The sequence below is a fragment of the Gekko japonicus genome, unplaced genomic scaffold, assembly GCF_001447785.1.
Source record: "Gekko japonicus isolate JY-2015 unplaced genomic scaffold, Gekko_japonicus_V1.1 scaffold347, whole genome shotgun sequence".
In the NCBI taxonomy this organism is placed as follows: Eukaryota; Metazoa; Chordata; class Lepidosauria; order Squamata; family Gekkonidae; genus Gekko; species Gekko japonicus.
The window spans coordinates 984,853-1,000,921 of record NW_015173133.1 but is presented as its reverse complement, the minus strand read 5'-3'; the positions used below and the strand labels follow the sequence as shown (position 1 = coordinate 1,000,921).

At 43.6% G+C, this 16,069-nt stretch overlaps 1 protein-coding gene across 1 annotated transcript in view; it reads left to right on the top strand.

Annotated features, from left to right (window-relative positions):
- FRMD1 (FERM domain containing 1) overlaps positions 1-14,747 on the top strand; it is a 40,837-nt gene extending 26,090 nt beyond the window's left edge. Inside the window, exons 4-11 of the mRNA XM_015422168.1 lie at positions 1,303-1,458; positions 5,267-5,332; positions 5,789-5,857; positions 6,194-6,368; positions 8,274-8,606; positions 8,752-8,868; positions 11,903-11,982; positions 14,130-14,747. Of these exons, the coding sequence (XP_015277654.1) occupies positions 1,303-1,458; positions 5,267-5,332; positions 5,789-5,857; positions 6,194-6,368; positions 8,274-8,606; positions 8,752-8,868; positions 11,903-11,982; positions 14,130-14,420 (1,287 nt within the window). The 3' untranslated portion in view covers positions 14,421-14,747. The remainder of the gene's footprint in view (positions 1-1,302; positions 1,459-5,266; positions 5,333-5,788; positions 5,858-6,193; positions 6,369-8,273; positions 8,607-8,751; positions 8,869-11,902; positions 11,983-14,129) is intronic.
- Positions 14,748-16,069: the final 1,322 nt, after the last annotated feature.

The window sequence follows — 16,069 nt, the reverse complement described above, 5'->3', positions numbered from 1 at the left end:
TGTCCTCTGCTACAAGCCACTGCAGGGAGCCCCTTCCCAGACCTCTCTGGGCCCTGCTGGCTCTGCCCACTCCCCTTCCAGGGGCTCCTGACTTCTAGAAGCAGGGGCGAGGAATGGTGACATCACCGTGCTTTGCATGTTGCCATTCTTTTTATTAATTTGCATAGAGCTGCCCATGGCTGGCCTTTGACGGTTACAGTTCAACTTCCCACCTAACTGGAATAGGCTTGCCAACCCTGAGTTGGGAAATCCCTGGAGATCTTGGGATCAAAGCCTAGGGACGGGAGGGATTTGGGCAGGAGAAGGAGCTCAGCAGGGCATAATGCCATAGTCTGCCATCTAAAGCAGCCATTTTCTCCAGGGGAACGGATCGCTGTCATCTGGAGATCAACAGTCATACCAGGAGATCTCCAGGCTCTACCTGGAGGTTGGCAACCCTGCACCGAAATCTCACCCAGTTCACAGTTCTTACAGGCACTAAAGCTCTGCCTTCGTAGCCTCCAGACTGTGGTTGGAGCAGGCACATGATACAACAGGGCCCCTGGCTGAAGTCAAGCAGGTTCTCAGCCTGGGTAGTGCCTGGGTGGGGAACGTAGTGGGAACAGACTTGAGTTCCATTACAGAAGAAAGGCCAGGATACGAATGTAATCAATATAACTGGGAAGTCATTTGTGCCTAGTTCCATTGTCTGTATTGCAATATTGATCTATACTGGCTGACCGAATTGGGGGGTTTTTTTTACTCTTGGTCACATTTCCGTAGTCATTTGGGTTAAGTGGCAGCATTTGAGGCTTTGATAGGAAATAGAAGGTTGGGGAATGCATTTCATATGGAGCATTGCACTTGTGTGTCCTTTTGTAGAAAGAAGTTAATCACATTCTGTTTCTCTTCTGCTGTGGGATGGGAGAAGCAACAACTGCTGAAATCCTCACATTCCACATCAAATCTTAGTCAAGGATCATAGCTGGGAATAAAATTGCTATAAGCTGTGAATGATTCCTTCAGTAATGATTTTTAAATGTTTTTTTCCCTCTTGTATGTAAAGACAAGCATGTTTAAAGTTTCTGCTATTCAGCTGGCAAATTAAACCATCGGCTCTTCTTCTGGGGAGCCTTTAGGCAGTGTTTATGCTCACCTCATACACCATTTGAAGTTAGCCTGAAAGGTTTCTGTGGGTTTGGGAGTAAGTTACCCTTGTCCGAACTCTCTCTCACACGCAATGGATCCCAGCTGTCTTCCCTTGTGGGACTGTCGTACGGAAGCTGAGGAAGCTGCTGACGTTGTTTCTTTCCCTGGTGGCAGATAATTGCAAAGCGAGGGAGCGATTATATCCTGAAGCACGCTCCAGAGATGCACCGGGAGCAGCAAGGCCTGACGACAAGAGAAGCTGTTCTGAAATATGTCAAGGAGTCCTGTCTGCTAGAAGATGTGCCTGTTCACTTCTACAGATTTCAGAAGGTTAACTATACTTGGTTGATCGATCGATGATATTTAAGAGAAACATGTACTACTAAATACCTCATAGGTGCTTTTGTTGGGTGGAGGAATATTAAAGGAAGTGTGAGGGACCTTGGAACTTACTACAGAAAAAGGACTGCGTCATGTTCAAAGGAAAGGCTGTGAACATTTTCATTCTTGATTACAGCTCTATGTCAGGGCCAAAATAACCTTTAAAATAAATATGCCCTTCAGTTTAAATTTCACAGATTAAAATTGATTAATGCACTAGTGGTTTTGCTGATTCTTCTGATCAGACCTTTCAGTGATCGCTATAGCAATCTGTTTTGTATGTCTTGATCCAGTTTGCCCTCTGGCTAATAAAGGGATCCCACTGGAAATCCATGATCAGACCTCTCAATGTATTTTTGGATCCTAAAAAGTACGTAGTAATCATGGGAAAGCTTTTTTCCCTCTGGCTAATTGCAGTCAAGGCAGAAGTGGTGGGGGTGGTTTCAACATGAAAAAGGGCAAGGGAGGGGGAATGAAATTCTTTTCCCAGTGCTGCAGCTCCACTCCCAAAACCCGTCTTCCCCTGCCAGTCTCCTTTAGAGTTGCATTTGCTGTGAAATCAGAGAAAAAGACATTCCAATTAGTGCTTGGAGTATTTATTTATTAAAATATCTGTAGAGCCTGCCTCTCCAATAAAAATTCTCCAAGGTAAAATTATAGTCAGGTTGTTACTAGGAGAATAAGTGCCCTTTCACAGAAGCTGAAAGGAATGTTTTTACCTCTGTGCCATGAAAAGCTTCAACTGCCCATTTCCATACATTGAATTTCTTATTATTTATTTATTTCTCACATTTTTATCCCGCCCTCCCCGCAAGCGGGCTCAGGGCGGCTCACAACAGGGGCACCAAGTGCCAGTTTAAAACATTAAAATCAAAACAAAACAATCAGATTAACATTAATAAAGTGCTCAGTGGTATTATTGCTTCAGTCAAATCAAGATGAAGGCTTGAGAATATTAACCCAGGGGATATTAACCCAAAGCCCATTTCGGCGACACCGACCCATCGTGGTACTGTAAAAGTTTTATATTGGGCCGTCCCTCACGGTAGTTTGTGGAGGTGGTAGTGGCGGCTCCTAATTAAAAGCCTCGCAGAAGAGCTCTGTCTCTGAGGCCCTGCGGAACTGTGAAAGGTCCCGCAGGGCCCTGATCGCCTCGGGGAGCTCATTCCACCAGGTAGGAGCCACCACCAAAAAGGCCCTGGCCCTGGTTGCCACGAGCCTGGCCTCTCGGGGGCCTGGAATCACAAGGCGATGTTGGGCCCCCGACCGTAGTGCTCTCTGGGGTATGTATGGGGAAAGGCGGTCCCTCAGGTATGCCGGATCCTGGCCATATAGGGCTTTAAAGGTAAGTACCGGCACTTTGAAGCAGATTCAGAACTCTATTGACAGCTAGTGCAGCGCTTTCAGCACAGGCCAGATGTGGTCCCATGTAGGGAGACCCATCAGAAGCCTGGCCGCAGCATTCTGCACTAACTGCAGCTTCCGAATCTGCAACAAAGGCAGCCCCATGTAGACAGCGTTACAGTTATTAAAGGGGCACAACGTGGTGTTTTTTCTCCAGGTTGCTGGCAACACTGGTTGTTACATAAGCAGTTTTTATCCCTCTTCCTAGCAGTGCCTCAAAGCAGCTGACAAAGTCAGAGACATTTAGCCTTTCCAAAGTAAGGCTCCTTTAATTGTTGTGTAGAAAAGAGGATTTCAACAAGTGCAGCTTATCATGTCACATGGCTGCAGGGGTTCCAAAAGCCCATTGCCAGAATTCCCTGAGCTAAACAAGATACAGAGCCCTCGTACTGAAAGGTTATCCCCTCCTGTATTTTCTTACAGCTTAAGTGTTTCTTAAGACAGCTGTAAGAATAATTGAGAAGAAATACATGTGGCAAGATCTGACATGCTTTATGCCTAGGAATGATGAAAATCAGAAATCAGTTGCTGTAATACTTGAATTCCTGCCTGACTTGAAATACTGGTGTGTGTGTGTGTGTGTGTGTGTGTGTGTGTACATACACACACACATATGAGAGACTCCTTTTTGCACATACTAGCAGGTTGTTTTTTATTATCACTATTCATTATCGGCTATAGGGAAAGACAGAGTATTTTTGCACTATTGTTTTAACCCCACAAATCCCAGGTATAGCTTCTAAACCAAGATTACAAAGTCATTATAAATGGTTGTCTTCTCCACAGGCTAAATCACCTGTTTCCTAAGCTCCATTTCTGGTCTTTTGATAAATTCTTGCAAGTGAGTGCCTTATTTCAGGAGTAACAGCATAGGTGGGGCAAAAGAGGAACTGGGAACTACTTTAAAAAATGAGAGACCGAGGTGATTCCTTAATTTAGAGCCATAGTTTGTTCTTCACAGGGTGGTTATTGGCTAGAGCAGATGTGGGCAACCAAGGACCTACATGCTGCATGCCCCCTGCCGAACTCCTCTTTGTAGTCCTTGCAGCATTCCTTGGTAATCCTATGGAACTTGATTTAACAGTTCACTGAAAACTGAATGCAGCCAACGAGGTTTCCAGGGTGTTCTTCCCTCCTTGGGCATGTGTGAGCCTCCCTCTCTGTCAACACACCTCTGAAGAAGATGAGGTCATTTACTTGGACAGAGGAAACTGTTGAAAGAAATCTTTGGGAGACATTCTTATAACACATGTACAACAAGGCACAAGAATGGTGTGTGTGCGGGGGGGGGAGAATTTACCTGTACTTCCGCTATGGGCTATCCTTTTATGGAATAAAGTGTTTACCATTGTTCAGAAACGGGAGAGAAAAGGAGCTGTACAATCCTAAATGTTTTGGCAGCTGCTCTCTAGCAAATTAAAAAGGAACATATTTAAAGCATTCAGAAAAGAAACAGATATGCAGCTAAAGAACTCCAGTGTGCTGTTAGCGTAGTCTGTTATATTATTACTGATTTAAAATATTTCGATCCTGCCTCATCCTACGCTCTAGGCAGCTTACAGGTTTAATTAAAATCACATGCCTACTGTTAATAAAAACAAAATTACAAGCAACTAAAGTGTCTGTAACAGCAGCAATTAAGTAGTCAGCTCAGCTGATCTCCCCTCCCAAAGGCCTTTCTGAATAAGGCATCTTCTTTTAAAGTCACAAGGGCTCTGATGAACCTCCTCTGGGCGGCCACTCCACTACCCCAATGCTCACCACTGTGGTCAACGTGACCTCACACAATGATGGCTCACTAGTCAGAGTACCCAATGAAAATCTCAATTGTTAGCGTTGGGGTGGGTGGGGGTAGACCGTATGGGAGGATGTGATCATGTGGGTATACTGGTCTTCAGTCAGGAATCACTTTCAAAATTAAAACCAACACTTTACATTGGGCCCTGAAGCTGACCTGTAACAAGTACAGTCGGCCTTGAACTGAAGTCTAGGTACTTCCATCCTCCAGGAGGATGCAGAGTATTCTGTACCAGCTGAAGCTTCTGAGCTGCCTTCATGGATAGTGCAATTTCAGTAGTAAATCTGAGAGGTTACATGGGTATGGGTGAGGACTGGTAAGATCTTTCCTCCCCAACAAGAGGCATAGCCTAAGCAATATATGTACCCAATGAAAGGTGACCCAGCCACACTTACTACCGTCTTGTGGATAGTGCAGTTTCAGTAGTAAATCTGAGCAATATATGTACTCAATGAAAGGTGACCCAGCCACACTTACTAACAGCATCCTTGGCGGCCACCAACTAATTGTGTGCAAGGAGTTATTTTTCATGCTGCACCTCTGTTTACATCCTAGGATAAGAAAGAGGATCGTCCCACTATCATCCTGGGCCTGACCCTTAAAGGGATACAGATTTATCAGGTAAGAGGTTGAAAAATATTTGCAATATAGCAATAATTCTGCTTGACCCATCTCCCCAGCATGGTGTAGTGATTAAGAGTGGCAGACTCTTAATATGGAGAACAGGGTTTGATTCTGCACTTGTCCACATGAAGCCTGCTGGGTGACCTTGGGCCAGTCACAGTTCTCTTAGAACTCTCTCAGCCACACATGCCAGTTTGGTGTAGTGGTTAAGAGCGCGGACTCTAATCTGGGAGAACTGGGTTTGATTCCCCACTCCTCCACTTCCAGCTGCTGGATGTCCTTGGGTCAGTTATAAGTTCTTTTTCTTCTCTATCGCCATTGCCACATACCCTAAACTCTGTTGTATTCCCATCTTTTATGCCATCTGTGAAATGTTCTTGCATTGCCTTGGCTCCGTTATACCTCTGACAATATTTTCTCTCTGTTTTTCCTGGGTGTTTGATAATGTTACAGGATGTGAACCATGTCCGAGAGCTGCTCTATGACTTCCCCTGGTCACATATTGGGAAACTTGCATTTCTGGTGAGTGAGTGTTGCAGAACTTGACAGTGCTGTTGGGCTCGCCTGCTATTTGACTCTCATCGTGGTTTTCAAAAAACAACAGATATGAACAGTAAAAGGTTAATCCACTCAGTGCCAACTGTGTTAGTCTTGCTCTGCTTTCGGAAGATGCTCAGATTGGGGGGGGGGGGCCTTAATCCCTGCGGCCAACCTGAAGCAATGACTCTACATGTTCTTATCATTCCTACTTGCTGTGCTGCTTGTATAGTTAAGAGAATACTTTGCATCTTAGGGAGGCTTAATCTTGATAACTCACTCTGATGTCCCCTAAACCCCCCTCCCCCTTTTGCAATCTAGGGGAAAAAGTTTGTGATCCAGCCGGATGGTTTGCCTTCTGCCCGGAAACTGATTTACTATACAGGTTGTCCCTTCCGGTCTCGGCATTTGCTTCAGCTGTTCAGCAACAGCCATCGGCTCTTTCTTAACATCCAGCCCGTGCTTAAGCAGATCCAGATGCTGGAAGATGCAGAAGGTATGTGATAGTGTGGGTTCGTGTTTGCAGAAGGCGGCACTTGTCAGCATAATAACCAGTAGTCGGTTTTATTTAACAAGTCAGGTCAGACAGCTGCGTCAGGTCAGAAAGCTGCTTTGAGCCACGGTTCAGTAAGGGTAATCTCAGATCGGAAATGTTTGCAATCATCCATCCCAGGAACACATGGGGCTCACAGGCCTTTCCTGAAAACTAGACTTCCAAACTAGAGTCAAATCCTGGGCTTCAGTTCTGGTTTCCAAGCAAACTGCAGTTTGTCCATATGTAACATCAAACTGTGCCTTGCCAGGGAAAGGGAGGAGGGAATCAACGCATGTGGGCAAAGAGACAGGAGGGGAGTGCACGGTCATCTCTGAGCCTGCCCTAAATAAGAGGCAGCTCTGCTTTAGAAAGTAAAGGTTGCGGCCAATGCTCCCTCTAAGCTGTGGAGTCCTGTGAGCAAAAATTCCACTTTGTGAGCTACTGGCAATAAAGTTGTGAGCGAGCGATTGAGCTACTGCATAAATTAGTTTGCTCTGGAGCCATCCTTCCTGAGATAAGACAAAAATGTGTGAGCCGAAGGCTAAAAAACTGTGAGCTAGCTCACACTAACTCAGCTTAGAGGGAACACTGGTTGTGGCTAGAGGTGGTTCTTCTCCTTCAAGCCATACCTTGAGTGAGAGATTGTGCCCTTGTGTGAAGGGGCCCAATTAAGCATGCCATGTATTTATTTTTATATTCTCCCTTTCCAATTTTCAGCTGTTATAAATCAGGCTTTAAAAATATTAAAATTGTTACATTTTAACTACTCACAGAATTGTATTGTTAAAAAGAACAAATGGACCCAGTTGAAAACAGCCAGGGAAGCCACCCGCCCGTAGGTCTGCCAGCCGCCTGCTTCTTTGGCTTTTACTTGCCAGGTTAAGATATTTTATTTGCCAAGACTTTTAACTGAGCTGTTTATCCTGACCACCTTTCTGTTTGTTAGTTGGTCATTCTGCAATGTATTTTTATGGCCAACAGGTACTATTTGGTTGATGGAGTGCCACCATGTGGAAGCAGTTAACTTTGCATGGGAGCTGTAGGATTTGAACGGGCCCTTGGTTATACTTGAAACATCTGTAATTCCTGGCATGTTCTCTAGCCAGTAGAATACCAGATTCAGGAATGATTAGGTATGTTGAATGATTAGGGATGTTTCGGGGGTATGTAAGTGATGATGACCAATGCTTCCATTAGTACTACCCTTTGCTACGTTACAGCTCTAATAAATAAGAGACATCAAAAATAATGAGCATTGATATACCATGAAAAAACAGCCAAGAAACTTAAAAATTTTGCACTCAAAAGAAATGATACAAACCAGTAGAAATGAATTCACATTGTGGTGGGTTTTTTTTTCAATAAATGCATTAAGTTTTTATACGGTCTTCTGCATTAATATTTTGAAAACTTGAAATATAGCAAGGAGTAGTGGAATATTAAGAAGATGTAGGGTTACGTTAGGAGCAAGAGGGTGGCTAGGAGGCCTCGATCTGCTTAAGAAAACGATAAAAAAAACCCTCAAACCCCCATCTGTTAATAGCTCTTGGTCCTCCTCTCCAGTTTTTCAGGGAAACTGGATAGATTTTGTCTGTTGTAACCCTGGGCCCTTCTTCATTCTGATTTTCATCACTTGTGTGTTCCTATGGCTTCACGTTCCCCCCACACACAAAAAAAATGTGTTTTTCTCTCTCTAATAGGGAGAGAGAGCAAAACACATGTGGAAAAGGGGAGGGGGGGACCCAAAGCAATAGTGACAAACAAGTAACAAAAATGAGAATGCGGAAGAGCCCCCTGTAATTTAAATTGCTTAACTACCCCCTAAAATAAGGGAATATTAATTTTTCCCTTTCCCACTTTTTCTAGAGAAAAAACGTTATAGAGAATCTTACATCAGTGACACATTGGAGATGGATCTCGATCCGTCAGACAAGCGTTCACATGACAGCGGAAGCAGCAGAGGAAGTGAAAGGAACCATCGTCTGTCTCGGCAGTCAACAGACAGCCATAGCAGTTCACACACATCGGGCATTGAGGCCGACTCGAGGCATCGGATGTCTGTGGAAATGTCTGTGGATGAACCCTTCATTATGGATCAGGTTCATCCGAAGGAGAAGTCCTGTAGCTCAACTGTCAGCTGTGGAAGCTCAGGCATTGATAGTGGCAGCAAAGGAAAAGCAGACGACTCCCAGGAGGATGGTAAGAGAAGGAATGAATGGAGTGGCCACACTTTGTTTCTCTTTGTGCAGCAGTAAAATTAAAAAGAGAGGGGTGGCAAATGGAATGAATTGGATGAGGGTAGAGAAGGATGGGTCATCATACCAATTTCTTACCTTATTTCTAGAGGCTGAACTGGCAGTGGATGAGCCAGAAGAGGTACCTGTGGACAAGTTTCACTCAGAAGAGGCCATCAGTGGAATGCCTGTAGATTCTCTTGCAGTAGATGGCGTTTGCTGTCAGAGTAAGACAAGATTTCGATGTTTCATTATATTTTACTTTTCAAGGCTTCCTAATTCTCTAGCTCTCTCTCATGGATCACTGCCTTGACGTGGCAAGGGGGCTTGCGTCGTTTGATGAGGCTATGCTGTGGAGGGTCACCCAGGACAGACAGGCCACAGCAGAGAACTCAAACAAAACATGATCCACTGGAGAAGGAAATGGCAACCCACTCCAGTATCTTTGCCAAGAAAACCCCATGGACAGTAACAAAAGGCTAAAAGATAGGACGCGGGAAGATGAGCCCCTCGGGTCTGATGGTGTCCAGTATGCTACTGGGAAAGAGCAGAGGGCAAGTACAAGTAACCCCAGAAAGAGTGAAGCGGCTGGGCCAAAGCTGAAAGAACGCTCAGCTGTGGATGTGTCTGATGGTGAAAGGAAAGTCCGATGCTGCAAAGAACGATACTGCATAGGAACCTGGAATGTAAGATCTATGAATCAAGGTAAGCTTGACGTGGTCAAAAATGAGATGGCAAGACTGAACATCGATATCCTAGGAATCAGTGAACTAAAGTGGACAGGAATGGGCGAATTTAACTCAGAAGACCATTATATCTACTACTGTGGCCAGGAATCTCGTAGAAAAAATGGTGTGGCCTTTATAGTCAACAAGAGAGTGCAAAAGGCAGTACTGGGATACAATCTCAAAAATGACAGAATGATTTCTGTCCGATTCCAAGGCAAACCATTCAACATCACAGTAATCCAAGTCTATGCCCCAACCACTGATGCAGAAGAGGCTGAAGTGGACCGGTTCTATGAAGACCTACAACACCTCATAGAACTAACACCAAAAAATGATGTCCTCATCATCATAGGGGACTGGAATGCTAAAGTAGGAAGTCAAAAGGTAACTGGAATAACAGACAAGTTTGGCCTTGGAAAGCAAAATGAAGCAGGGCAAAGGTTAACAGAGTTTTGTCAAGAGAACACACTGGTCATAGCGAACACCCTTTTCCAACAACCTAAGAGACGACTCTACACATGGACATCACCAGATGGGCAACACCGAAATCAGATTGACTATATAATTTGCAGTCAAAGATGGAGAAGCTCTATCCAGTCAGTAAAAACAAGACCTGGAGCTGACTGTGGTTCAGATCATGAGCTACTCATTGCAAAATTCAGACTTAAACTGAAGAAAATTGGGAAAACCACGAGGCCATTCAGGTTTGACCTAGATCGCATCCCTGATGAATATACAGTAGAGGTGAAGAATAGATTCAAGGGTCTGGATTTGATAGATAGAGTGCCTGAAGAACTATGGACAGAGGTTCGTGACATCGTACAGGAGGCAGCAATCACCACCATACCAAAGAAAAAGAAATGCAAGAAAGCAAAATGGCTTTCTGATGAGGCTTTACAAATAGCAGAGGAAAGAAGGAAAGCGAAAGGCAAAGGCGAAAAGGAAAGATTTACCCAACTGAACGCAGATTTCCAGAGAACAGCAAGGAGAGATAAGGAGGCCTTCCTGAATGAACAGTGCAAAGTAATAGAAGAAAACAATAGAATGGGAAGGACTAGAGATCTCTTCAAGAAAATTGGAGAAATCAAGGGAGCGTTCCATGCAAAGCTGGCCATGATAAAGGACAAAAACGGTAGGGACCTAACAGAAGCAGAAGAGATTAGGAAAAGATGGCAAGAATACACAGAAGAACTATACAAGAAAGACCTCGATGTCCTTGACAACCACGACGGTATAATCACTGACCTCGAGCCAGACATCCTGGAATGTGAAGTTAAATGGGCCTTAGAAAGCATTACTAACAACAAAGCTAGTAAAAGAGGAGAGTGCAAAGGTTGGCTTGAAACTCAACATCAAAAAAACTAAGATCATGGCATCTGGCCCCATCACTCCTTCGCAAATAGAAGGAGAAGTCGTGGAAGCAGTGACAGACTTCACGTTCCTGGGATCCAAGATCACTGCAGACAGTGACTGCAGCCATGAAATTAAAAGACGCCTGCTCCTTGGGAGGAAAGCGATGGCAAACCTAGACAGCATTTTATAAAGTAGAGATATCACCCTGCCAACAAAAGTCTGTATGGTCAAAGCAATGGTATTCCAAGTAGTACTGTATGGCTGCGAGAGTTGGACTGTAAGGAGGGCCGAGCGCCGAAGAATAGATTCTTTTGGATTATGGTGCTGGAGAAGACTCTTGAGAGTCCCTTGGACTGCAAGGAGATCAAATCAGTCAAACCTAAAAGAAATCAACCCTGACTGTTCCCTGGGAGGCCAGATACTGAACCTGAAGCTCAAATACTTTGGCCACCAAATGAGAAGGGAGCACTCACTGGAGAAGACCCTGATGCTGGGAAAGATTGAAGGTCAAAGAAGAAGGGAATGGCAAAGGATGAGATGGTTAGACAATGTTATCGAGGCAATGAACATGAAATTAAGACAGGAGGGCCTGGCGTGATGTGGTCCATGGGGTCACAAAGAGTCGGACTCAACTGTGCGACTGAACAACAACAACAATTCTCTAGCTAAAATTGGTGAAATTATGCATCTTAGAGTAACTCAATTTGTATCTGATATCCCAATAGAACCTTTTGGCCAAATTTGTTGGGTGGAGCAGAACAGGGAAATGGCGTGAGAGGAATGTGAGAGGGCATCTAGAGTATTGTAATTTGAAAGCGTTTCAGAACAAAGTCACTCTGTTGCCAGCTACAAAAGACAGGCAATTTCAGAACACTCTGTTGCCAGCTACAAAAGACAGGCAGTGATCTGGATTGGGAGCCACAGAGAAGAACTGTGAGTTTTTCATACACCCTCTACTATTGATATGCCTCTCTGCAAGCAAAGCACCTTCATGAATAATAACCCTTGCTGACTTTCTCCACCAAACTTATAATTTCAACCTGATGCCAATTTCTAGTAGTTGTAACGCACAACTGCTGCAGTTCATTTTTTGCACATACCATTTCTGCAAGCTTCAATCCACATTTTTGTTTTAAGTTTGCTCATATAGTTCTGATGACTTCTCTTTTTGTTCCCACAGCCTTTAATAGGAACCCTCTTTCAGTAGTGCAGGTCACCTTAATAAAGGTCAGAGGACAAAGTGTGGATTCCCTTCATCAGGTAAGAGAAAGGCTGAGCACCAAATTCTCTTCTCGTGCACCCCCTATGATAGCGAAGCGAGTAAATACAATATAATCAGTGGTGCCAAACACAGAAGAGGAATTCTGGGTTTAAGGCTCTGGGATTTTGTCTTGTGAAACATCAATTTCTAAGCATAAAACGTAACATGAATCACTTGAAGCTGGATGCAACCCAAAACAAAGAAGGCATAGGGTTAGGGTTAGCTCTTGGATTGAGTTTCTAGAAGTAGAATCTTATGCTGCGTTTTAAGCAATAATATTCTGGACTATAAAAACATTTTCATCTCCACATTTTAATGTTAATGTTATTATACTCCAAAATGTGGTTGCCATCATAAGAAGAGACCATGGACTACAGCAAGGTTGTTTATTTTTGGGTTTGTGGTTCCAGCACAAATTGCTCAGCTAAGAACATTTCTAAAATTTCATCTCCCCACAGCAGAGATCTGAAAATAAGATTAACTCACTCTGTTGCCAGCTACAAAAAAAGTCAAGTTAGGATTGATTCATTTGATGTGTTAATAATCTGTGAAGAGCAACAAGGTGTAGTTTATACTTCCAAAGAAGGGTATCCATGAAAGACTGATTCTGATAAACTGTTGGGTACAATCCAGCCAGCCTCTTTTTTTCAGAGGGTGTGTGTATGAGGCATGTGCTTGAAGTACCAAGATTATGATGCTTACTTGGGGATAACTTCAACAATATTCAGTCCACCTGGACTTTTTTCAAACATAGCCTTGCACTGATATGGGCATAGTTCAGAGAAGCATATTGTCTTGGGCGATGTTGCTTTTGCTGCTTGTGAGAGCATTTCTGCTCAGTCAGTAGACTGTATCACATCTGTGACTGTCACATTGCAATTGTTTTGTGGACAATAATCCTTAAAAGTATTACATTGGCTATCCACTCTCCTTTGTGTTAGCTCAGCTTTACCTAATGCAGAGTGCTTTAGAATTACCACCAGCTTCCCTGACTTTAAGCACATGACTTAATATTCTGTGCCCCTCAACATCTTTTGTCTGAAATGCTTCAGATCTTTGCAGAACAGCTGAGTAGTTGAGCTCAGCTAAACAGGGGTCCTGTTCAGATAGAACTGCATGATAAAGGCCTACACTGTGTTTGGGTAATCCTCAAGTAATAGAAATAGGGGATTCTGTTGGGTACTGACCTGTAGGAAAACATAATTATATTGATATATTCATAAAGTGGGATGTAAAAGCTATGCTTAACAGGAATTAGATTCATTAGGACCTTTTTCCCGTAAGCATGCCTATTAACAGTTATTCACTGTTGTAGCCAAACAGAACTGCTATGCTGAAAAGCAATGTGCTGAGGACAAGCAAAAGGAGTAGAGCTCATGCCTCGTACAAGCAAGACATGATGGCCTCTGGCTGGCCACTTTTGAAAACTGAATGCTTCTTCATGAGTCCACTTCTTATTTTCCTAGTCAGTACAACATTAAGTCTGAAAACTGAATGCTTCTTCATCAATCCACTTATTTTCCTAGTCAGTACAACATTAAGAGATACAAGTCTGTCAATAACAGAGGTTTTTCCCTGGGTTTTGAAGTTAGCCTGCCATGATATTTCCATGTGGCTAATCTTTCTTTTCATGGGCTGTCATGGGGTAAGATTACCCTGACAGTATGGCAGATACTGGATCTTGCTGCATGGGGCTGAAGTCACCATTTGGCAATAATAAACATTTTAAAATGTGCTGTGATGCAGACAGAAGCACAGGAGCTAACCTTGTGTTTATGATGATTAAGCATCTTTCTTTAAGGGTAGCCGTGAAATGCTGCTCCCCCCCTTCCTTTTGCTGCCTAGAGAAGCACTGTCATTTCAGTGAAATGATTCATTTCCAACAGTTCATTGTCCGTGCCAGTGGGGGACACCTTGTACTCAGCTCCAAATCCAGGAATTAATAAATGAATGACTTCACAATTCCATAATGGTTCACAGCTTCTTCATTAAGGCAATTTCCTTAAAGAGGAAGAGAGGAGTCTTAACAATTTGAGACAAGATTGAGAGATGCACCGGGAGATCACATGTGCATGATCTTTTTTTACTTAGTTTAACTTGTTTGTTACTTGTTGTTGTTTTTTAATATATGTCCATCTTAAACTAGCAGGTGGCACAGTCCAAAGCTATGAAGTGTCCAGACCAGCACAGCCAAAGTTTAGATGACATCCGTCTTCACAAGCATCTTCATCCACCGTTAAGTGCCACATTGTCTTCAGATACCTCCCACAGCTACACATTTGGTTGTACCTTAGAGGATAAACTGGCCAACTACGGATGCGTGTATTCAACGGCTGACTGCAAAACCAAGTCGGCCCTCTATGGAAAGAGGTCCATGAACTGTCTGTCTCTGGATCTCTTGGGAGAAGATCCACTTCCAGAGGAATTTGTGGTGTAATCACATTCGAAGAGCTCTTGGACTATCTTGGAGAGGAAAATACACACACATAAAAAATGACTCTTGTTATGAAACTTGTGGGAAATGGAAACTGTTATATATACCTCATCATCTGGGATGTTTGCCCTTCATTATTGTTCCAAGTGATACAAACAAACTCTCCAGCTTTCCATTGTTTTGTCCGGCAGTCTTAATTAAAGTGCAAATTAATAGTTAAAATATACCATCAGTAGGTCTCCCAGTCAACATCTGAGGAATCCTGGACTACTGGCAGAAACACTTTTCAAACTAAAAAGGCTGGTGGGCAAAACAATTAAATACCAGATAAGCCAGTAGGGGACCCAGAAATATTTGCCTGGAATTCTCCAACTGTGGTCCAAAGTATTGGCCACTCAGTATGTATGGGGCTGGTTTTCCTCAAATGTACCCTCATCAGTTGCCTACGAGGCAGTAGTTCTATCACTCCACTGCCATTGTCCTGATAGAACATCGAATCTGCCTTATGTAATATGCAGCTTTCTTTTGTCAAAAGAAACTTAACTCTTGTCACCAACTAATAGAGTTGGAAGGGGCCAAATGTCCTGACTAAAATGTGCCTATGCAGCCATTTCTGGCAGAGAAAGAGAAGAGGAGCAGTGGCAGAGAGTGAGAACTAGAAAAGCCCACAAATGATTTATTGATGATCTAAATTAACCCAAAATTTCAATTTAAAAAATTCAGGGCCAAGAGTTTTATGTCTTGATCTTGTAGATCATTAAGTAATTTAATGTGCCCTTTGATCAATAAGTTCCTCAGGTCGAAATATTAGTTGGTCGTGTCTAGCCCTCTAGTGTCACCCACACCCTGAGAGTGCCATAGGTGGAGGCTAAGAATAGAGCTACAGGAGAGACAACAAAGTGCACATTTCCTGGCCCGATGCCTCATGACCTGATGCCAGCAAAGATGAGGAGCTGCAGATTAGTCCCAAGCAGCTGGCTGCAAACTCGACTTCTTCAGTATATAGCTATAAAAACAAGCCAAGGGAGGCTGTTAGACATGGAAGCAACAAGTCAAAATCCCTCTGAAACTGAGACCACTGCATCAGATCCTGCCTTGTTTCTGTGACTCTTCGGGCCATTCCCTGACTCTGCCTTTGTCTTGCCCTTGAACCTGCCTCTGGATAACTCTTGGACTTCCAGACCTTGCTGTATAGACTGACCCTTGGACCAGACTACTGACAGCTCTTGACTCTGTGCTTTGACCTTGGACCGGATCTTGACTATGCTACTTGAGTTGGTGCCCTTGCCTTACTTACTCCACGCTATGATGGCACAGCCCACTCTGCCCCCAGCCCAGCTCCCGACACTGAAGTGGGGGGGGGGAGTGGCTCCTGCTCCTCTCTGCCCGCCGTCTCATTTGGGGGAGGTACAGCTTTCACCATCCCCACCCACTCGCCAGTCTCAAGGCTCTATCAATCTGCACAAGGATTGGGTTCAGATTTAGATGTATTGATGATGATAGAACCTTGAACTTTGACTAATCCTGATTCTGAAATATTAGCTAGTGGAGCTTTGCTTTATTGCTTAACTACATTGTCTTGACTTTTAGCTTAACACTTATTTTCTTAATTTGTCTTGATTTTTTGCAAAGCAGCCATGTCATATGTTTCC